The sequence below is a fragment of the Pararge aegeria genome, chromosome 10 (assembly GCF_905163445.1).
Source record: "Pararge aegeria chromosome 10, ilParAegt1.1, whole genome shotgun sequence".
Classification (NCBI taxonomy): domain Eukaryota; kingdom Metazoa; phylum Arthropoda; class Insecta; order Lepidoptera; family Nymphalidae; genus Pararge; species Pararge aegeria.
The window spans coordinates 18412214-18435146 of NC_053189.1; the positions used below are offsets into that span (position 1 = coordinate 18412214).

General features: G+C 36.7%; 3 protein-coding genes across 3 annotated transcripts; 1 reads left to right on the forward strand and 2 right to left on the reverse strand.

The window, feature by feature from the left end:
- The first annotated feature begins 536 nt into the window (after positions 1-536).
- LOC120626717 (ER membrane protein complex subunit 2-like) lies at positions 537-7050 on the forward strand. The gene is made up of 7 exons (XM_039894363.1): positions 537-740; positions 828-938; positions 1962-2112; positions 2829-2972; positions 3813-3969; positions 5193-5288; positions 6047-7050. The coding sequence occupies exons 1-7, from the start codon at positions 704-706 to the stop codon at positions 6185-6187; spliced, it is 837 nt and encodes a 278-aa protein (XP_039750297.1). The 5' UTR covers positions 537-703; the 3' UTR covers positions 6188-7050.
- Positions 7051-9241: 2191 nt separating this feature from the next.
- LOC120626927 (tRNA (guanine(10)-N2)-methyltransferase homolog) lies at positions 9242-18851 on the reverse strand. The gene is made up of 9 exons (XM_039894734.1): positions 18732-18851; positions 18272-18652; positions 17506-17640; positions 16541-16730; positions 15172-15245; positions 13688-13826; positions 12677-12875; positions 10431-10601; positions 9242-9401 (listed from the first exon to the last, which is right to left on the reverse strand). Exons 1-9 carry the CDS (start codon positions 18786-18788, stop codon positions 9287-9289), a joined length of 1461 nt encoding a protein of 486 aa, XP_039750668.1. The 5' UTR covers positions 18789-18851; the 3' UTR covers positions 9242-9286.
- Positions 18852-19165: 314 nt separating this feature from the next.
- LOC120626928 (esterase AGAP003155) lies at positions 19166-22923 on the reverse strand. The gene is made up of 4 exons (XM_039894735.1): positions 22489-22923; positions 21506-21703; positions 20296-20436; positions 19166-19390 (listed from the first exon to the last, which is right to left on the reverse strand). Exons 1-4 carry the CDS (start codon positions 22799-22801, stop codon positions 19227-19229), a joined length of 816 nt encoding a protein of 271 aa, XP_039750669.1. The 5' UTR covers positions 22802-22923; the 3' UTR covers positions 19166-19226.
- Positions 22924-22933: the final 10 nt, after the last annotated feature.

Sequence of the window (22933 nt, forward strand, 5' to 3'; positions counted from 1 at the left end):
GTTAAAGCAGGCGTAATTGAGATGAACAACTAGTATTTATTATGTATAAGATGATCTGTAAATTATACTCTACTTATTTAATACGTTATTGTGGCTTATTTTATTAAGATCTACTTAAGATCAATATGTTTGTAGGACATAGATTTTTTGTATGTTAGCCCGCCGACCGACGAGCTAGGTACTTTTTATCTTTTGATTTACAAATCTTCTTAATTTGTGCATAAATCATAAAACTTTTTACATTACAGAAAATAGCCTCTGTTATCCCTGGGCAAAGTAGCTTTCTTATGTTGAAATAATAATAAAACTCAATTTAGTAGTTTCTGAGTTTATCAATCACAGTCATCAAACGAACATCTTTTGATTTGAAAAGTATAGCAGATCTTCTGAGTATAGGCTGCAACTATGGTGCAACAGCAAAAACAAGAACAATGAACCTACTAGTCACGTGGTGTCAATTTGACACCTGTCAAATTGGTGTCAACTGTCAAGTGTATAGTGTACTTGAAAGTTGTAGTAGTACGGAGTACCTACAATCTTCCTACCTGCCTAATTTTATGATTGTCGAATTTCTTTCAATTTCGGGTTAATTTTTTTGAACTTAAATATTTGTTTATTCGACACATCGTGTTCAAAGAATCAAGTGTTTAGTTCCTATATCCCTATATACTTATTTCAAAACTATTACAGACAGAATCTTACAATGTCTTATAATAATTACGAAGAACTCAGTCGAAACGGTAAGCCAATAAGTACTTTCCAAAGAACTAACAAATCCATACATGTGAAAGAATAATAACAACGCGGCATATTCATATGATTCACAGAAATAATTGACTTGCTGCGGCAATGGCGTGACAACAATGAGAGGAAGGGCGAGGAAGTCCTAACCCTATTTGACACAATCATTCCAGTATTTAATAAACTAGGCAGTGAGAGTGAGTATGAGATTTTCTACATAATAGATATTTTTTATTATACTGAGAAAATGCCTTAAATACCACTCCGTTTGGAGATACAGAGTAGTTATGTGAAACTTGCACCCACTTGTGTGGTCCTTGGTAGACCTATAATTAAGTGTACGGGATTCACTTCTGTATTCACCACAGTATACAGAATACTAATACCACCTGGTAGCGAAGTGAAGGCCTGTGCCTAGCGTTGATACATTTTATTCAGAATTACATAAAGCCAATTGATAATTAGGAATCCATCATTAGAAATTGAAACCTTGCTACCTTCTGCACTGTGCTCTTTTAATGTTGTCGCTCCAGGAACAGTGCCATGTAGTCATTCCATAGGTACACAGTAATATAATATGTGTATTGCAGTTCTTTATCTTGATCTTTCATACTCATCACCATAATTTTAACCTCAAATAATTACATATCAATATACAAAATTCTACTCACACTAATTTCAAAATTATTCTTTTGGTTAACCAAAATACATTAAGGTGACAGTCTAGGATTACATTGTCACCTTAATGTATTTTGGTTGTTTCAGTTTTTAGTCTTTTTATGACAATTATCAGTGGACAGATTCGTTTTCCAGTTCTGGATACAGGCCTTCAGCTTCTAATAGAGAACTATAAAGAGCTTAGACCCACCATGCGGCTCTAATAAGGGTTGCCAGGTTCAGGTAATGAAGTAACAATTATATCATCTATATAATCTTAACAGCTTGCTTGAAAAAGCTGTTTTATGTGGATTTCCACTTACTATGGTATTGTGCAGCTATAATTCTATTATTTTTATAGGGTTTTTTACCTACACTTAGCGAAAATTATATTCAGCGAATCCTAGACTCATTTTTTTTCATCCATTCAACTTGTGGGACTTCAAAGTGAACTGATGGGTTGGTATTCTGGACCAATACTACACTTTCTAGCACATAATCACCACTCCAGAACCTTTCGATTTTGGTACAATTGTCATAATTTAATAAAAATATTTTTGCAGAGTACCTGATATTAGAGCAAGTGATATACGCAGCACTGGACTGCCATTACTATGAGACTGCTATGTGGTGGATCATGTTGCTCAACATGGAGTTCCCTGGGAGTCTAAGGGTTATGCGCTACAAAGCTGCCTGCTTGGAGGCTGAAGAAAAGTAAGATAATGCTGCCATCAAAACTATTATCTTTGTGTACGCACAGTTGTTTCTTTAATAGGTGAAAAATATCAGGCATTGGCCCCAGAAACAATATCTCTGTGCTCATTTTATAACAACTGAAATTAAACTAGATAGGATATTTTTTTTTAATGGAAACCCAGCATGCTTATTCAGGTGCAGTATACTTTTGCACATAAGGTAATTTATAAAACCTGAATCGCTGAATGACTTGACAGCTAATCTTTTGTGGGGTGCTGTTGATGTTAGGTAAAAAAAAAAACTAGTGTGTATGGTACATGCGTTAGAAGTTATACTTCTTTGGCATAACAAGATTAAAATCTTTTCAAAAATTTTATCTTTCGTCTTATTGTACGTTTGTAGAAAAAAGGTATTGTTTGAATTATTGCAAGTCAACTGTCAAAACTTTTTTAAGAAAAACTAAAATGTTGACACAACACCCTGAAGTTAGCTATAAGATTTGACAGTATACACTTTCAATTGTCAAAGTCTGCAGGCTCATTCCGGTGATTTAACTGATTCAATTGTACATAAATCTCAAATTTTAATGTTGAGTAAAACTTGGCTGTCCAATAATGAGTCTTTTAGTATTCCAAATTTAATTATGTTTATCATCCCTAACGCGCCAAAAGAAGTATAACTTCAAAAAGGAATTAGTTAACAATTTCTACTCATCTTTCATACTCTTGTTGCAGATACGATGAGGCGCTAGAGATTCTGGATAACATAATAAAGTCTGACGAAACCAACGCGGCGGCACGCAAGCGACGCATCTGCATACTAAAAGCGCAAGGACTCATCACAGACGCTATCAAAGAGCTGGTAGATTATTTGAAGAAGTAAGTCAGCTATAGCCTAGTGCTGAAGCCTAGTTGCTAGAAACTTGTGTGTAGGCTAAACTTATTTCCTTCTGAAAGATTTACGTCCACTGCTGGACATAGGTCTTTTGTAGGGTGTTTCAAACTCCAGGATTCTGGGCTGCTTGCATCCAGCGGCTCCCCGCGACTCGCTGGATGTCGTCTGTCCGACTGGTTTGGGTGCAACGCTGCGCTTTCCGGTGCGGGGTTGCAATTCCAACACCTTGAAACCCCAACGTCCATCGGTTTTCCGAGCTACGTGCTCCGCCCATTCCCATTTCGGCTACGTGACTCGTTAAGCTTTGTCGGTAACTCTAGTTTTTCTACAGATCTCCTCATTTCTGATTTGATCACATTGAGGTAATCCTAACATAGCTCTATCCATTTAATAAAACCATACAACCATATAATTAATTACTGGCCTTAGTATATGCCTCAGTTTGATAGACACAGGACATGTTGCTTGCATGCCCTGCAAAGTGTGGTCTATGGTTTTCCACCTACTATCAGTGTCTCCATCTTGGTCTGTCAATTATTTCGACAAAAAACAAAAAAAAATTCAAAAATCAATAATCTTCTTTATCTTTAATATCAGTTCTGTGGGGCTATATTTGTCTCCTATTTCCTTGTCCGAGAAAATATACACAGTACTTGTGGTATGCATGTTAAACCACCTGGAGATTATCCTAAATGTTTTAAGAGACAGGTGTTTGGAAACGGCTAATCATAAGTTTGTATATAGCACAACAATCAAATTTGATAGACTAAAACTTGGCCTGTCACTCCACCGTTCACCGATACATTGTGAATAAACCACTGTAGGTTCATGTCGGACATGGAGGCGTGGCAGGAGCTGTCGGAGCTGTACCTGCAAGTGCAGGAGTACTCCAAGGCCGCCTTCTGCGCCGAGGAGCTGATCCTGCACCAGCCCCACAACCACCTCATGCACCAGCGACTTGCCGATATACGCTACACTATGGTAATTGTATATGACCTTATTCCCATAGATAGTAGGGTCACGTCAAAGTCAAAGATTTCTTTATTCAAATAGGTACATAGATGGCAATTTGATGTGTACATTACATGTAAAATATAACATAGAAGTGAGTTGATAACTAAATTCGTCAACATAAAATAAAAGCTACGAGGGTTCCAAACGCGCCCTGATCTAAGAAGAAGCCCACAAAAAACTTAGCCGTTTTTCTTTTTGTTATCACCATCTCACAATGTCACTTAAAACTATTAAAGAACCAACCTGGTAAGAGCAATAATTTACACCCAATCATTTTTTATCATTGACGTAGTCCTTAATACTATAATAGGACTTTTCTATAAGCTTACGTTTAACAGAAACTTTGAACTTTTTCAGAGACATCTCCAAGATATAAACTGGTAGTTTATTGTAAAATTGTATACAATTTCCTTTAAATGAATTACTTATTTTATGTAGTCTAGCATATTGCACTGAAATTTTATTTTTGCTTCTAATGTTCAAAATAGTGCAGTCCCATCTCTTAAACAGACATACTTTTTTTACGTGACAACGTCTTATAAATTGGTTTGCCGGGTGACACTTCAAGAAACTGCGTTACGCTCCGCTCACGTTATGCGCTCACAATGAGAGCGAGTGAGAGGCACGCGCCCGCCTAAGAGCGAGAGAGACAGACATAAAAAGTGAAAGGCACGCGTCCCTTTTTAGTAAACGCTGTTTCATTGTACGCAAATGTATTGCAAGTTATTGTATGTATATTTGTATATAAATACGTATGTATGTGTAAAGGTAAAAATAAAATTTTGTTAATATGAAATTCAGTGCGAGATTCTTTGTATAAATTAATGTTTTAAATATAATTCTTTGTATAAATAAATGTTTTAAATTGTTACTATTATTTCATCCTTCTTCCTACTATACGAATGAATATTCACATTAAAATTATTTTACCACTCAAAGTCGTTGTCACGTAAAACTTTCGCCCGTATACCGACTTTACAGGCAACCAATTTTTAGTTTGAGCCTAGTCTATGCTCAGTTTTTTTTAAGTGCTTATAAAGTAAGCCAATTGAAATAATTGAATTTTGGTTTTTATTACGCCTAAACCTGATTCAATCAATTGCGGTCGTTTCTACGTACACATAACACAAGCTACTATACACTACTTTTGTAACATAATGTTAAATGTTTATTTTCTCTTTTCATTCCAGGGCGGAATGGAAAATATGGAGCTAGCAAAATCGTATTACTGCCAAGCAATAAAACTCAACCCTGATAATACAAGAGCATTGCTTGGACTATTCTTGGTGAGTGGACCAGCAGTAGTTCTCAGTTGTCACTATCAGCGGTACTTCTATTGGCAAAGTCAGTGGTGCGTGCCAAGACTCAAACTCGGTCTCAGCAAAATGAAAGCCGAAGCCTTACCCACTAGGCCGTTATCACAGCTTCAAACCAAGAGCTAGTTATCAATGATTGTAATCCTTATCATCATCATATCAACCCAACACGGGCCCTAAAGAGCACTGGTCTCCTCCTACGATGAGAAGGGGATAAGGTCGTAGTCCACCACGTTGGCCCAGTGGCCGCGTGGTCTTCCGAATTAGGTCTCAAGCTTTGCTCGTTAACAATTTTAAATCCTAACAAGGGAACTATTTGAGAGATCAGTATAGAAAGTATGGGTGGCAAGCATACCAAATTTCAAAGCAGTCTGCGCGCTTAGCTCGTAAATAAATTTTAATTTTCCCTCAGGAACTTCTTAAGGAATCGAAACAAAAGGTAGCCTATGTTCTTTTTTATGTCAAAGACTACATGCATGAAAAATTTCATCCAAATCCGTTCAGCCGTTTTTGCGTGATTGACTAACAAACATCCACACTTTCACATTTATAATATTAGTAAGATACAGTGCACTGGGTTTCACACCAGGGTATGGATACAGCAGGAAAATTGCATAAAACGGCAAAAATCCTCCTCCTATACGAGTTACATATACATTTTAGGGTAGGCAGTGCTTTTGTGCATGTATGAAGTGCACGCCACTGGTAAGATAGGATGTGTCCGGCAGGTGACGAACGCGCTGGTGGGGCAGTACAAAAGCGCGGGCGGCGCCAAGCGCTCGGAGGCTTGGCGGCTGTCGCAGTGGGCGCAACGCTCCGCCGCGCCGGACTTGGCCGCCGCCATGCTGACGCTCGCCATCACCGACTAGATCACACCACTCCACTCCACAGCACGGCACCACCTAATCGCAATTGCCTTGCAAAACAATCTTTTAATTACCTTTAATGTAAAGTGGTTTTTAATTTTGTCTGAAGATATTGTGATAGCGACTCGGCAACGCAATATTGGTCGTTTCACCACTGTGGACGGATAACATCAAACGAATTTTAGCGAGACCGTGGAATTTGGAACTCCCTACAAAAAACGTATGCCTTGCAGTGACTGAAAAACGAGTGTTAAAATAAACAAGATTATCTCTAGAAGTATGTATGTTTTTATAGTAAAAAGTGTATGAAAAGATGGTTTATGTTATAAGACAGGTGACAGTAATTTGTAGGGTGTTTTACCGGGCAGGCAGATGGTAACAAATGGGAAACTCAAATCCCATAATTACTGAAATACGTGCAAGAAAAGAAACTCGGTCGGACAAAGAGCAACCATAACGTCTTAATATTTTGTATTATTATTGGTCCAAGGGCTGGACGCTATTTAAGACTTCAATATTTTTTAATCTGTCATTCTTAATTTGAATTTCAAAATGTGTATACATAAAATTTATTGATAGGCAGGCTTTTATGGCTGTATGAAGTACTATCATCATCATTACCACCCGTGCACGGGTCTCCTTCCACAATGAGAAGGTGTTAAGGCTGTAGTCCAGGCTGGCCTAGTGCGGATTGGTAGACTCCGCACACGTTTGAGAACGTTATGGAGAACTCTAAGTAAAGAGGGACGAGCTGGCTTTCGAACTCGGCCCCGAAAGTCAAGTCGGATTCTACCCACTGGGCTATCAAATCAAATCGTTTATTTGCAGATTGGTTTTACATTGTTGGTAGGTACACAAAATATAGGGACAAATAATCCGCCTTAGATGGCATGCAAAAAATATATATGATCGTACGCTAATTCCTACTTACTTTAATAAGACTATCCTAAGTCAATCCACATTATTAAAATAAGAATAAACTTTAAGACTGATATTGATCACCGCTTTATAAATAAATGTAGAGTACCACTTTGTCTTAATACCATATAGTTTGGTAAACTTACGGAAATAAATCCTCAGAATCATAGAATAATTCTTATTAGTAGAATAAGCTCAATGCCTGCCCCGGTGGAACACCCTGTGCACGCTACTAAGCGTGTAAGTCGTGTTCTAATCGAATCGGATAATTGGATTTGATATTGGAGACAAATATCAACCAATTAGTCAATTCGATTTGTTTTCTTTGAATTATTCCAAGTTTCATGTCACGCTCCTATTTATTATGTTATTGGGTTATATTTGTGCTAATTCGGCTGTACACAAATCTTTTAACTAAATTGACAGTAGTGTTATACTTTTACCAATGATTCCAGCCTAAGATACCTAGGCAATTTGAGTTTAAAGGTTTGTGTAATAAAGTCAACGCTGTTTCTATACCCTGTACAACAATGCGGTAATGTATTAGAACCGACATCTTAACTAAAACATCTAACGCATCTATAATTATTTTGACAAATCAGAGAAGAGAGAAGAAAGAGATTAGAATTTATAGCTCTATTTAACTTCTATGATGATTGTAATATGATATTGTGCATATCTAATACAAATCAGTGCCAGAAGGATAATATGACAAAGATTTTGATTACTGTATTTATGTAAGAAATTTAACTTTGTCTATGGTGTATGGCGCAAACCTTTTTTTTTTTTTTTAGTTAATTGACTCTTATTTAAGATTCGGACATTTACCTGATTGTTATACGGGAGTGTTGATTTGTTTTAGTTTACTTTACATTATATTGAAGGTTATAATAAAATATTAAGGATATGGCTGTTTTTTTTATAGTACCATAAATTTTTAAGCGATTCCATGCGACTTTGTCGTGCAACTTCTGATTATTAATAACCTTTTTCATCGAGACTTCAGTTTTTACATACTTCAATACAGTGGCGTTCTTAGGGTTTTGAATTTGAGCAAGCCTAGTTACCTAAAGTACAAATTTAACTCGTCATGATCTCTAAGTCACCATTCTTGTTGTGCTAAATGACAAACCATATCAACAAATCTTTAAAAAACACTACGGTTAGGGTCAGCACGCGAATTATGATAAAGTTCTATGCAATGTTTGCCAAAATTAAAAAGTAATCATAGTAATCCCAAGTGTTTCTTTGAGTTCGGCTCTCTTTAATTCTTATGATGCCTGGTAATTTATGTTGTAACCAGCCGCGTTCCAACCATTTTTTTCATTAGAAAAAAAATATGCAAAAATTTACCTGTCGTTCGCCAATTATTTTTTGATTTCGCCACAGAAACAATTTGCACATAAATTGAGCTCATATTTAACAATATTTACTATAATTTTTAAGAAAACAAACCAGTAAAATGCACTATCCAACTCAAAAAAACAATAATAAACTCCTAACTAAGTAGTTACTAATCAATAACAATGAATCTGTCAAGTGTCAACTAGTTGTAACGCAAACAATAACACGCGTGAAGTTGTTTCAATTCGCTCGCTAGTCATCTTCACTAACTTCAACTCGCAATCTGGCATTTGATCTCCATACTAAATTATTAAATAATCTAGATTGTCTCTGCTAAATACATTGAAATTTCTATGAGAGAGAGCAGTATAATAAAAGCCCCATATAAGCAAATGAGTGTGAGCGAGACAAAGCGGGGCCTCCGATCGCGTACGAAGACACGCGAAGAGCGCGATAGTGATAGTTCGGCGCGGCGCCGCGCCGTTCGGCAGGTTGCTACCACAGAGACTACCTGCCACAGTAACGTAGTGCTTGCAGTAAAGTAGACAATGAGTTAATACATTATTAAGCAAAAGTTAAAACATTGAATTTATATCCTCATTGCTATCAAGTTTTAATTATTTTGTTAATTTCATTTCGGAATAGTCGAGAAAAAATTAAAAGAGATATTTATTGTAACGCAAGCCCGGCTTTTCGGCTTGTATGGTAGTACCGCCACTGCTTCAATATTCATTTAATGCATTGCCCTACTAATGTGGTATTAATGCACTTAAATGTAAAAAATACGCAATTAAGTATTTAACCCTTGTTAACCTTTATTTCTAAAAATAATCTTAAAAATTAAGTATTTTTACATTTGCTCTGTTCGATCCAATATGAATTAGCTATCAGCTCCTTGGCTCTCCTCTCTTTCCTTTCTCTCCTCGTTGTCTCTCCCACTGTAAAGTACTTTTCCCTGGAACAAAAAAAATTGATGGTAGATTATGAAAAACTTAAGACTATATCCCCTTATTATTAAACGTGGCGAATTATCGTAAGGAGTAATAATGGCCAGAAACTGTTCTAACGTAACCACATCTATGGCTAGCAGGAGAAGAGAACACGTCCAAATTGTCTGTATATGGAAGAACCTTTCAGCATACAAATTTGAAATTTTAGTTAGATGATGGTGAAACTTGTAACCACAACTCTATGCGTATGCTGTAAGTATGGTAACATGGCATTACCAAGACCTTTTTATTCTTGGTGTAACCGACAGTGCTCTGTGCAGATCATGGCGGTGGATTGAACACCGAGACACATAATTTAATTCAAGTAGTAAAGTAAGAAAAACGCGCAGCATACCTGACATCACTCCCTCAACGACTGGGACCTAAAGCCTTAGAACTAGATTTGCTCGCTCGCAATCGAGAAGTCGTTTTCGCATTACAAACTGTATCGTCAAAGTAAAATGGACTTAACGACACTAGTTTTGGAGTCGCAAATCCTGTACTTCCCATTTTTGTTTTACAAACGTTCCGTCAGAAGTCCGAGCTAGAGAATTGTAGGCAAATTTGAGCTTTAATACAATGCAATTAAAATCCATTTTACTCCGATGTCCAAGTATATCCATACTCGAAAACGACTTCGATTGCGAGAGAGCAAATCTTGTACTAAGGCTATCGGGCGGCCTGTTAAGCTTCTTGAGTGAGCTCGGTTGGCTAGAGTGACCCAGCAGGGAGCAGTACCAGTGGCTAGAGGCGTGCACTTCATTCACGCACAAAAGCATTGCCTACCCTAAAATTCCCATAAACCTTGGTAGGAGAAGGATTTTTTCCATTTTATGCCAACTTCCTGCGTCATGCATACCTAGGATTACAGTTCCACTACGTACAACGAAAGTTTCAGGGCAACCAAGTGCGGAGACAAGCCCAGGGGCATTAGAAGAACTACATTCGTTAACCTAAAACTGAAGCTACGAGGGCTCTAAAAGCGTTAGCTCTACCTGAAGTTATGCTCAACAGCATGCGGGTCCACGGGCATCTCCGGAACGTCGTCGCTGATCTTCTCGTACGTGAGCAGCCTGCGAGCGGTCAGCTTGGACAGAACCTGCTCGGAGTTGGACACCAGCCGTAAGCACGGGTGGAATGGTAGGTGCTCTTCGTTGTACTCCTCCCTGCAACGTTGGATAATGAACCCTATTTTCTAGGAGCCATGGTACAAGTTGCAGTGACTCATGGGCGTTGCATAATCTTAATTTGATCTTTTTTGATTAGATAAGTTCATTGGAAACAGGGGAAGTAATTAGTTCGATATCCCACAGTCCCATTGTCGTGTAACAGGGGGACATACCGAACTTTTTATATACTATATCCCCCTATGAAAATATCGGGGGGACTGACCAGAATCACTCGATTAACCTTGAGCTTCCTAAATCCACTGAGGATAGGCCACATATATCTTATTATTGGGTAACCTTATCTTATCCTTTCATTTTATAGAAAAAAAAAGCCCCCTGCGCGTCATTCTGTCTGTCTGGGCGCGAAAAACTCAAAACCTACCGAGCAGATTTCCATACGGTTTTTATTAATAGACAGAGTTATTTATGAGGAAGGTTTTAGTGTATAATTAATTATGTTTTTCTGTAAATTGGCTGAAATATAACGACGGTTGTTATAGAGAAAGTGTGTGGGTATGTTCCGTATAGGCTCCGAAACGGCTGGACCGATTTTAATGAAACTTTCAGGGAATCTCCGGATTGACCTGGCGAGTAATCCTGTAAAGTTTGGTGACGATAGGAGCACTCCTATTTTTGAACTGTCAAACTGTCAAATACAGCTTTTATTTACTATGATGATATTCTATTGTTGGGTGTACATGGGTGTAGATAATGATCTTCACCCGCTCGAGGAGAGATTAGAAGAGAATCAATACGGAGATAAATAAATGATTTAATATATTATGAGACTTAAATTAAAAATTTAATGATGTAAGTTTATTGTTTAAATAAAATAAAGCAAAATAAAGCAAAATCTAGCCCGGCGAAGCGGGCTGGTTACGCTAGTGATACATAAAAATATTGTACATGTTTTGAATGATCATCATTGCCAAGTTTAACTATAAGGGTTGAGTCACAATAACCGGTTTTTGTTTAAACTTTTCAATAAGAACACTCGTACAATCGAAAGAAGATAGACAGCATTCCAATCATGATATTAATCTTTATCCAAATAATTAGTATTATAGTTAAGAAGATTGATTGTGTAAATACAAATTCCTTTTTAAAATATACAAATTGAACCTAATCTTGTTGAAACTGCTAATTTACAACCTGAACCTGCACCTTCGACTTCTGGGCTTAATCGCAGCAGTTTGGGTTAGAAGTTACGACGGGTATAAAAATGCTAAAAGTAGGAAAAATGCCGCGGTATGAGCCGATCACACCGCGGCATCCATTAAATACATCAACATACGAATTAAAATTAAATTGTAACTAAAATTACAATTAAATTGTAACTAAAATTACAATTAAATTGTAACTAAAATTACAATTAAATTGTAACTAAAATTACAATTAAATTGTAACTAAAACTACAATTAAATTGTAACTAAAATTACAATTAAATTGTAACTAAAATTACAATTAAATTGTAACTAAAATTACAATTAAATTGTAATTCATGGAGGTATTATTTAGGAATACCTTTTAAATTAAATTAGATTATCGCTTTCTCAATCTTATATGGATTAAACGCTTGTTTTAATTCGCATTCGCAGTCAGATTTTTCGCAAGCTAACGATTTAAGTGCTTGAGTGGGTTTCTGGAAGTTTGGATTCACAGTTGGACTTGGAATGTGGCGCTGCGATCGGGGTTTTAGGTATTGTTTTTTAGATTCCCACTAATTGGGTATTCCGCTGCATGGTTAATATGAAAAATGTTTTAATATGACATATTCAAAAGTTTTGGAATATGGCTGACAGACTATGACTCTATTTTATAAGGACTTTTCAAATTTTATGAAACTGTAATAATTTCATTTAAAAAATGTTTCCATACTATTCAATTAGTTGAATGTAAAGAATACAAACATATTAAAAAAGGTATGGCAATACAATAATAAAGGTACACAAATAATTGTAAGAAAAAACAAAAAAAAAACACATTCCCGCCAATAAAGATATGCTATTCTTATCTATTTTGGTAAAGAAGTGGATGTGGTGATGGTGTCAGTTATTAGTTTACTAGTTTACCTAACTAAAGGGTACCAGCACACAATCCGCCGGCCCATCTCGAGGTGGCGGGCCGCGAAGTCGAGCAGGTCGCTGTAGATGTGCGGCAGGCCGTATTCCACCTTAGCCGGGACGTGGTTGGGCAGGTGCGCGTCCGACAGCGTGTAGTTCTCCCGCTCTATGCCGATCCGCTCTATCGGCTCCCGCACTCCGTACGGCGCTGGATATACAACACGATCCGTTGACCAAAGCACATGTATTTTTTTATAGTATACTAGCTGTTGCCCGCGACTTCGTCTGCGTTTGATTTTGTTTTTAAAGTATTCAGTATCGCTTAGCCTTAAGTGAGTATTGTAGTATATATATATATAACATGAACAAATAATTTGCAATAAAATAAAATTGCGACTATAATTAAAGATCTAAGTTGGACCAGACTGCTCACGGTGAGACAATTTTATTTAAAATCGGTTAAGTAGTTTAGGAGTCCATCGCGGACAAACATCGTGACAGGAGATTTATATATATTAAGATATTGCCTGCAAAGAGCACATCTCGCAACAGGTGTCCATCAATTTGAGGTGTAGGAGTTAAGCCTCATGCGCCTGCAATTACACCGGCAACCACGCCCTTAAGACTGGCAATCAGTATTGCAACAATGCTGCTTAGTGACAGAAATAAGCGCTGCCACAAGAAGCTCTACTGCTATTAAAAAACTATGTTTCCAAGACACAACCTTTTCACAAACTATTTATTTTATTTTATTGATTTATTCCACTACATGGCACGGGTCCCCCAAGAAGGTTTGAGACCGCAGACCACTAAACTGGTCATATGCGAATTAGTGGACTACACACGCCCTCGAGAACATTATAGTTATGATAACTATTTAACACCCTAGTCGGTAAAAAAACTTTCCATTTTATAATCTCAAAAAAAAAAATATCAAAAAATACACGTTCAGCTCTGCGCTACGCTGTGGGGGTTCTAGGAGCGGCAACCCAAGCATTATATTAGTAGAAGTATACTCACGGTCCGTTATAATGGCGTCGAACTTGAGGTCACTCCGCCACATGGGCAGCGAGAAGTCGCTCACTATGACGTCCAAATACCTCGACTTGGTGCCATACTGATCCATGTTGCCTCTGATGCTCTCGTCCTTTGTGCGAACCTGGTGTGCGTTTTACTCAAGTAAAAACCCATAGAGCTAGTAAGACTTTTACACTTTGTATTGTTAAGAATAATTTCATTCATACTTTAAGCCGCTGAACACAAGCGGCGCAGGAGTTTGGATTTCGGAACGCTCTACAAAGTCCTATGTGCAGTAGTAGACCTCAATCGGTTGAAGTTATGATGGTGATGACTTTAACCCGCCGATTAGAATATTTAGTTTCTACAACCAGATCGCAACCAACGGATTAATCATCGTTACCAATTTTAAGAAAAGTTATTAAAACAAGAAATTGAAAGATTTATTACTTCGTTTAGCATATTTAGGGTCAATAAAATTTAAAAAACCCTTTATTTTCTTATATTAGGACTATACGGACAGAAAGACAAAAATTTACTTTTTTTGACCTTTCTAAAGCATTTGATCTTGTTTGTTATGAAAAGTTATGGGCAAAGTTAAAAGAACTGGAGGTACCACCTGAATTGGTAAACGTTTTGAGGTTTTGGTATAGATACCACAAGAGCAAACAAACAGGGTCATTTGACCCTGTGTGTTTGTGATAGTGGGCTGGTGCTTACTCGGACGGATATCGTAAGTGTGGAGTTAGTCAGGGTGGATTAACATCTCCAGCTCTGTTTAATGTATACATTAATCTAAGCTAATTGATGAACACCACATAACACAAATTGGTTGTTCTATTGATGGAACTGTAATCAACAACCTGAGTTAAGCAGACGATATGCAAACCTTCTGATTGGCAAACCTGAGAAAACACGTGATGTGATGAAACCACCAAGTGATGCATAAATAGATTTCTTGTTTTTTGTGTTTTCAGAATACTGTTTGAGCTTCCGCGCACTCTGCTCATCACTGATTCTGCTCTTTTTCTCATGATACTATAGAAATCATTAGTTCGAGCTTCAGCAAACATCAGAGGTGCACTACAAAAACGCGGCAACCCCATGAACACTCTGCCACCAGTGACAACAACAAACCATTATTATACTGGACGCGCAAGTTGTTTTAGGCCCTTCTCGTATATGTCACCCACAACTACACGTGTAAAAGTTTGGCAGTAAGCCTTAAAAAGGGTGAGTTTTATATTGCATCGGACCACCAACGCTTTGCGCTCCCTTTCGATATCCTTCACATCCGATAATTCTTCTGTAAGTATATGCCCCACATATATGAGACTTCTCAGAGAAATACCGTTAAGAGTCACTACAGAGATGTAATTGATACGATATCCTTTGCTTTAAAAATTCAAAATTCACCTTCACATTATATGACAAGCCCAGAAGCAGAAGAAGAAGATATCTGACGCCCTTAATACATACATTGTTACCTTTTGTCCGACGCGCGTGGGCCGCGAGCGAGAGTGCAGCATCAGGTAGTCTATGTCCGAACCCCACACGAAGCCTGAAAGATATTCATAAGTAAAAACACGTAAGTGTGATCAAGGATACTTGCTAATCTGAGAAAATAAAGAATTTCTGCAAGATTAGAAATTCCCGAATTACCCCTGACGGAACCTCATAATTATTTTTTTACGACCTCCATGAAACAGTGGAGTAGTCTTATAAGTGACAGGTTCCTTGGAATTCATGATTTCTAAAACTTTTCTGGTCTGGCCTAGTAGGAGGCTCTTCGGCCGTGGCTTGTTGCCAGCCTACCGCTAAAGACGCTTGCTAGGACGTCGCATAGACCCCTTACCAACTGAGATTGCCGTCAAGGGCTAACTTGTAGTGGAATAAAAACAATACAACAACTTATATAAACCACAGCATTAACCACTGCGCCAGAGTGGTCGTAAAAGGTATTGAGATGTAAAATATATAAATTAAAGCAAAGAATGGTAGTAAGAATATAAATAAATTATCTAGGACAATGCACGCAACGCCATCTAGCCCCAAAGTAAGCATAGCTTGTTTTATGAGTACTAAGAGGACTGAATGAATAATAATCATCTTCTTCTTCTTCTTAGTCGTTTCAGTCTTGACAGACTGGTCGTGGTCGTCATCTGGGTGTTGTGGCTCGCTTGACAATACTTCGCCACTCTTCTCTAACGGTTGCCTTTCTTGCGCATTCATGTCGAGGAGCCTCGATTGTGGCCTTCACTTGGTCCGTCCATCTCATCGGTGATCTTCCGCGTGCTCTGGTACCTTCTACTTTACTTAAGTCTAATAATCATAAATACTTATAATATATAGATAAACAATCAGCACGGCTAGCATGGGCAGGAGACAATCATATCTCCGGAGAAAGGATATACATTTATTTTCTCCCACAGCTTTATCAGAGCACTGGCGCACAAGTGGAAATAATATCCAAATAATATAAGTGTATTAATAAACGGGGGTAAATTTCTTCTATTCCATGTTCCAGTGATTTAGCAGGTGGGCACGTTAGTTATATCCTTGGTCAGGGGATATAATTTTTATCTCCCGCCTGTGCTAGCCCTGCAGACACTGAAAAACATTGATGTTCATCACACAAATATCTTCCAGTTGTGGGAACCCACGCCTTAGATTCAGAAAGCAGGGTCGCCCATTGCGCCAATCGGCCGTCAATAATGCGGTGAATTTTATTACTAGTTACTAGTTCTGGGATGACTTGGTTCATCATGCTAGACAAAGGTCTTTTTTGGAGTTCACAAAACACCACGGTCTGATGCCGCTTGATGGAAGCCAAAGAGTCGCTGATTTACTACATACCTCCGAAGTGAGCTGCAGCCACTAGCAGCGACCCGGAGCCAACGAAGGGATCCAGTATGGCATGGCCCTGTGCCACTTGCGCCTGGTTCGCCATTAGGATGGACAGTTGCGCGTCCATGCTTGTGTTGCCGATGAATTGACGCTTCTTCAGCGAGTGCACTTGGATGAGGTCGCGTTGGCCATCTGCCACCTATAATTATTGGGTGGCAAATGCATGTCTTTCGGGTAATCGAGGTCGATCCCGGCACGCGTCTATTATATTTTAATTTAAGCCATTTAAATATCAATTGCTTTAACAGTGAAGGAAACAACAACTGTATGCCTGAGAGACTAAGAGTTCCATAATTTAAAAAAGAAAATATACCCTATGTTACTTGTTTGTTGCTTCATGCACACACACATTTTATACAAAGTGAACACATATACAGAAGAAACTTAGAAAAGAAAATAGAGCGTGCAAAGGCGGACTTATTACTAAAGCAATCTCTTCCAGACAACCTTTGATGTTAGAAACTACGTTACTTCATGATAATCTAGCTTTCCATTGGAGAAAAATGGTTAAAATCGATCCAGTAGTTTCAGAGCCTACAAACAAACGGAACAAACAAACTAGCTAAAAGATCTTTTTCCTTTGTAATATTAGTGCCCATTTTGTTTTTGTATAACTACAATTTAGTTTGTTAATCGATCAATTCTTTTTTAGCTTGAAATGTATTCTAAATAAATGATACTTATATAATAGTTTCATACTCTTAACTTTCTAGACACACTAAATAAAGAATTCATCATGAGCTGTGTTTCTCTATGTGAAATTTCTAAACTACACTAGATCAACAACAACTGATCAACTAGGTAGGACTATCCTTATCATTTATTCTCCCTGAAAAAAAGAACAATTCTACTAGAAGATCTATCCACATAGTTTAGTTTGAACAGAATTGGCACCACTGTCTTTATTTACATACCCATCTCCCAAAGAACAAATTGTGAGGGTGTTCAGGCACATTGTTGGGGTCCACGCCGTAAAATTCAACATAGGACAGCATTACATCTGGGTTGTTCAACTTCACTGGACCTTTCAATGGTAGGTAACTAAATTTCTAAAACAAAAATGTAAAAATTTACTATTGGTAAAAACAACTGTTATATTTTGTAAGCTACTTTATTTTTAATCATGGTGATTTTCATTTTAATCATGAGGTTTTTGGATGATTTTTTTATAAATAAACTTAACATAATGCTAATGATGGTCAATAATCAAAAATACATGTAAAACCCTAACTAGGTGGAACTAGGTCAAGCAAGTCATCAGGAGTCACACAAGTGGCAGAAGACAGGAGTTTGCAAACAGACAGCAGTAGATGCCCATCAGTAAAGATGGCAACGGTGATCAAAGCACATTCATAAATGCACTAATAATCTAGTGTTTTGTAAATTACACCTAAATGTTGTCAATATAAAAAAAATAGAACAGTTTGAAACTCTTTCAAATATTAAAAAAAAAATGCACATCATTGATCCATCATTTAAGATGGACCATAGGAAAGATATCAGAGTCGGCCCAGCTTCTATTAAAATGAATATTCATTAATTAATAAACACACATGCACATTAGTATAAACTATCCACTCCATATTCTTTTCCATAATACTTAGTCAAATTTTGTTTCTGTAATCTTAAGTGCAAAATATGCTGTCTAGTGCTAATGATTCATGTAAAGGAAAAACTGACCTCAATTTTATCAACCTTCTCCTTCATAGTAAAATGTTTACAGAAAGTCTCCACCTCAATTTTGAACGATTTACCACTGTCACTACAAGCTTCTAAAAGTTCTCGTGGGCAAATATGTGAATCACTATTATCCGATTTATCAGCGCCTATCCAATTTCCCGATACGTTATTGATGGAACTTTTCAGATTTTCATGTAATCGAGCTTCTGTTTTTGCGGTAGCCCATAATTCTATACAGTTTTTGATTAAAACTGACCGTGACGCGATCTTTTTTACGCATTCTTCCGACGGCAATTCCACCACCCAATATGGTTTGCTTTGGCAAGGTTTTTCGATGTATTTTATTGGCATATCAAATAGTGATAATATGCTTTGTATTTCCTGAAAGTGTTTTAACCAAATTAACACATAATTACCAATGTTTTAAGTAATAAATTTTGATGAATTTTCAAGTACATACAGCGTATCTGAAATCGACATGCTCATGGGCAAACCACATCAAATAACGATGCCACATGATAAAAAGTCTCGTTACAAGCTCTATTATTTATTTTGAACTGATAAATCAAACATTAATTTGAAAATAAATATTACATTGTGCTTAATTAACCTCAATTTTTGTTTACAAAATACAATCAAATCAAACTGTCAATGTCAATAGCTTTTTTTTTTTTTTAATAAACTAGCTTTGGGCTTCAGGTCCTAGCTTTAATGGGTCACAGAGTAATTTGCGTTACGTAAAACATCAGAAGACGTATACAAGATGGACTAAATTCCTATTCATTAGATTACATTATTCTTTATTCATTACATAAGCATGCCATTTAGTATATATTGTTTCCGATGATTGTTTTACTTTAAAGAAAGTATGCCCAAAATAAAATTACATTTTTATTTTATTAACTTTATTTAACCTTATCATTATAATATCTCCACAATATCTATTAATTTATAGCTATGAATTTCTTCTTTGCATGCCCTCTATAAGATCTTGGTATCTATCATGGAAGAAATCCAAATATGCATCTTTGATGGAACCAGAGCATGCCACATAATGTCCTCCAGAGTGTTCAGCCACTACTGGTTTTGTAAACAAATTAATTAGTGACTCACTCATTTCTGTAAATTAAATAAGTAGTTTTTAACAAATCGAACCATTTATTTTAATTTCATCATTGTCATTTGAATCTCCCGTAGATTCAAATGACAATGATGAAATGATGCATTTTCAGTGTGGTTTTTACATCTTGGAACCCTAACTTCCAACCTCAGATGCATGGCTAGTTTTTCTCCAAAATAATATTTAGTAATTTAAGTGCCTTATTACTTATTGGCTTAACACGTTGGCTGCTGAAAACACAACGTTTGTGTTTGAAAACTACGTAACGCGTGTGCGGCTCGAACACGCTAGGCGTGTTAAAATAAATGTACCTACAAGGATGCGGCCGAACACGCTGGGCGTGTTTTTCCGGCGTTCTGCGAGTGCGGCAAACACAAACGCTGTGTTGTTTATATATACTGTTAGAGCGGCCTTTACGCAACAAGTGTGTTATACGTTACCGCAAGTACGTTTTATTAAAAATTAGTTAAAGCTTTCTTCAAAAGCATGCTTATTAACTTTAATATTATACCTATCATCTTGTAATGTGTTAATTAACTTATGTTTTTTTTGTAGCAATTTTATGGTCAATTAAGTTATGGTGTTTTGGTGCACACACACAATAACAGTGCTTTTTTTGTGTGTTTGATATATGTAATATGTGTAATATGTATGTTCTCTAAATAAGTAAAAACAAATAATATATGTGGAATAATAGCTAAACTTCTCCTATTACCTGTAATTGTAATTTTTGTCTCCTGACTATGCTAGCTGTGCTGAGTTACGATGGAAGTAAGGGTTAGGTTTATAACTAGGACAAATGTGTTAGCTATTGCCACTTCTCTTTCACACCTTACCAATCTATGTTACATTTATAGATTTATTCATTAAATAAATTATTAAATTTGAAAGCAATATTTATTACCTTTTGGTATAATAGAATCACTTTCCCCATATACATGGAGTGATCTTATATGGATGTCCTCATCATAGAAGGATTTATGAACTAAACTTCCTGATCTGAACCCAGATGCAAATATTGCAAACTTGAATGTATATGGTAAATCTGAAAACAGAAAAAATCTTACTGTAAGTTCAGTGCAGTAGAAGTTATTGGAATTCTAACTTCTAAACTAAGACTATCCAAAATGTAATGGGTGGGATGATCCCAAATTATCCCCAACGCACCCAATGTAGTACCATGCTACTTAACTAATAAATCTGTAATCTCATCTCTAATGGATACATTTAATGCTGACTTAGTTAGCAAATTGACTGGTCTAATGCCAGAAATTAATATCCAATCTTATTCATAACCTTGAAATGATAGATTGAATTTAGTTGTGCTATGCTTTTCCCATGCTTCCCGATAAAGAAAAAAGCATCATCATCATCATATATCCTCCCTACTAGTATTATAAATGTCAATGTAAGTTTGTTTGTTACACTTTCACGCAAAAACTACTTATCCAATCCTCATGAAACTTTGTACACATATTCTTGGAAGTGTATAGGATACTTTTTATCCCGACATTAAGCTCCGTTCCTTTGGGAGAGGGGATGAAAGTGTTTTACGATTTTACACCATAACTCTGACTAATTGTAACCAATTTAAATAATTAATTTTGTACTATAGAGTACTGAATACTTTATTTTTATTAGAACTACAACTAAATTGAATGCCACATCAAAAAACAAGATCAAACACAGACAAAGTTGCGGGCAACAGCTAGTATATTATAAACCCATTACCGGCCCACTACAGGTCAAAGGTGGAGGAGCCCACAATAAGAACGGTCTAGGCTGTAGTCCACCATGCTGGCCAAGTGTGGATTGATGTACCTCTCAGGCATGCCGGTTGCTTCATCATGTTTCCCTTCACCATTAAATCAAGTAATATTTAATTACACACAACTTAGAAAAGTTAAAGATTTGTGCTGGGGTTAGAATTCTTCCCACCCTTAAACGTGAAGCAGAAGACCTAACAACTAGACTAGCATATCAGATAAGTGAAGCTTGAGCTTCTTACATCAAAAGGTTTTGGATTAGATTGATTATTATTGCTGCGCATAAGTTTATACAACATATTAAGCTTGTAAAGCTTTCTCAATACTTTAAGAAGTAAAGTTTCTTACATCCTTTCTGCTGCATAGCAGCCAGTAGCCCCACTAGGCAGGCACCTTGTGAGAAGCCCATGAAGCCATCAAACGGCCCATGCTCCCCCACCACATTCTCAATAAGATGCAGTGAGTCCTCAAATCCAATGGCTGGCCCACCCAGACATTTGCCACTGAATGTGTTATCCTCTGCATTGAACCACCATGAACGAGAATCTAAAAGTGGATCATACAAAAACAAAATAATTCTTCATACCTAATAGGGATTCAGTGAAACTGTACAAATGCTGGCATAAGTAAAGCTAAGCCTTCTAACAAAATCATATTATTATGAGGGCAGGTGGAGCATGCATACAACATGTTTTAAGACCTTTCAACAGACCCTAAGTCCTACTATTATACAGGGTTAAATAAAAAATACCAGAAAGCTTGTGGCCTTGTAATTCCTACCATTAAAACTAACAACATTCTGTATTATTTTATTTCATACAAAAAATCTTATAAATCATGTGATGTCACTGATATTACATTGTTAGGATGCATGATATATACCTAGATGTACATGTAACAAAGTAGAGTAGACCTATAAAATATTAAATATTTCACAAACTATAGAGTTAAAAAAAGGCATAGAACAAAAGTTATAGCTCTTCGAGATTGTTGAAAGGTCTTAATATATGTTATGTGCAAATTATGTACTTCACGTGCCCTCATAATTTGAGGTGTTAAAAACGTACAACAATTCAGGAAAATATACAAAAGGTCAAGTAAAGCTAAGCTAATGTTCAACAAGATCATATAATTGAACTCGGCATATATTCCAATTAATGAAAGTTACTTAAGATTCATGGATATTTGTTACTCACTGTTTTGTCATTATGTCTATTCAAGACGTACATCCTCGCAAAAATATTCCTACGGTACAAAACCTAATTAAACAATATAGGGAATTTCACAGCAAAGTGAATTCCTTACCTCAAATTTTAAAATCAAAATATTACCTTCTTCACCTCCACCGTCTTCGTTAAAGACTTTGTGAGGCGCTGATATGAAAGTCAGTTGGGCGTATTTAGATACAACCTTCCTGAAGGACCCAATCTTATTCCGAAACACAGTACCATTTTGGCGATATCCATGGAAAGCCAATATTTTGAGCTTCCGTATTTCTTCCTTATTGTTTGTGGATTGGTTAGAATTCGAGTTATGTTCAGACATTTTAATACTGCTTGCGGAATGGATCTTACGCCATTTATTTTTAAGAAAAACTAAGTGTAAGCGTATGCAAATTATGTTTTGTATAAAATTTTGTTTCATTCGACTTCACTTTTGTTTGCAGATTTGTCATTTGACATGTTTTGTTTTTTTTTCTGATTGATTTCTTGTAACCACGCGAGTAAGGTAAAAAATCCCTGTGAGTTTGAAACTTTAAACTTTGAACTTGAAGAT

Coding starts and splice junctions, on each gene's coding strand:
- LOC120626927 (XM_039894734.1), bottom strand. CDS start 18,788: ATGTGGCATCGTTATTTGATGTGGTTTGCCCATGAGCATGTCGATTTC. Junction 18,653..18,731: donor ATGTCGATTTCAGATACGCT/GTATGTACTTGA, acceptor AAACACTTTCAG/GAAATACAAAGCATATTATC. Junction 9,402..10,430: donor GCTGTTGAGCATAACTTCAG/GTAGAGCTAACG, acceptor TTTTTGTTCCAG/GGAAAAGTACTTTACAGTGG.
- LOC120626717 (XM_039894363.1), top strand. CDS start 704: ATGTCTTATAATAATTACGAAGAACTCAGTCGAAACG. Junction 939..1,961: donor TAATAAACTAGGCAGTGAGA/GTGAGTATGAGA, acceptor ATATTTTTGCAG/AGTACCTGATATTAGAGCAA. Junction 2,973..3,812: donor CTGGTAGATTATTTGAAGAA/GTAAGTCAGCTA, acceptor AAACCACTGTAG/GTTCATGTCGGACATGGAGG.
- LOC120626928 (XM_039894735.1), bottom strand. CDS start 22,801: ATGAAACAAAATTTTATACAAAACATAATTTGCATACGCTTACACTTA. Junction 21,704..22,488: donor AGACGGTGGAGGTGAAGAAG/GTAATATTTTGA, acceptor ATCCACTTTTAG/ATTCTCGTTCATGGTGGTTC. Junction 19,391..20,295: donor TGATTCTATTATACCAAAAG/GTAATAAATATT, acceptor TTTAATTTACAG/AAATGAGTGAGTCACTAATT.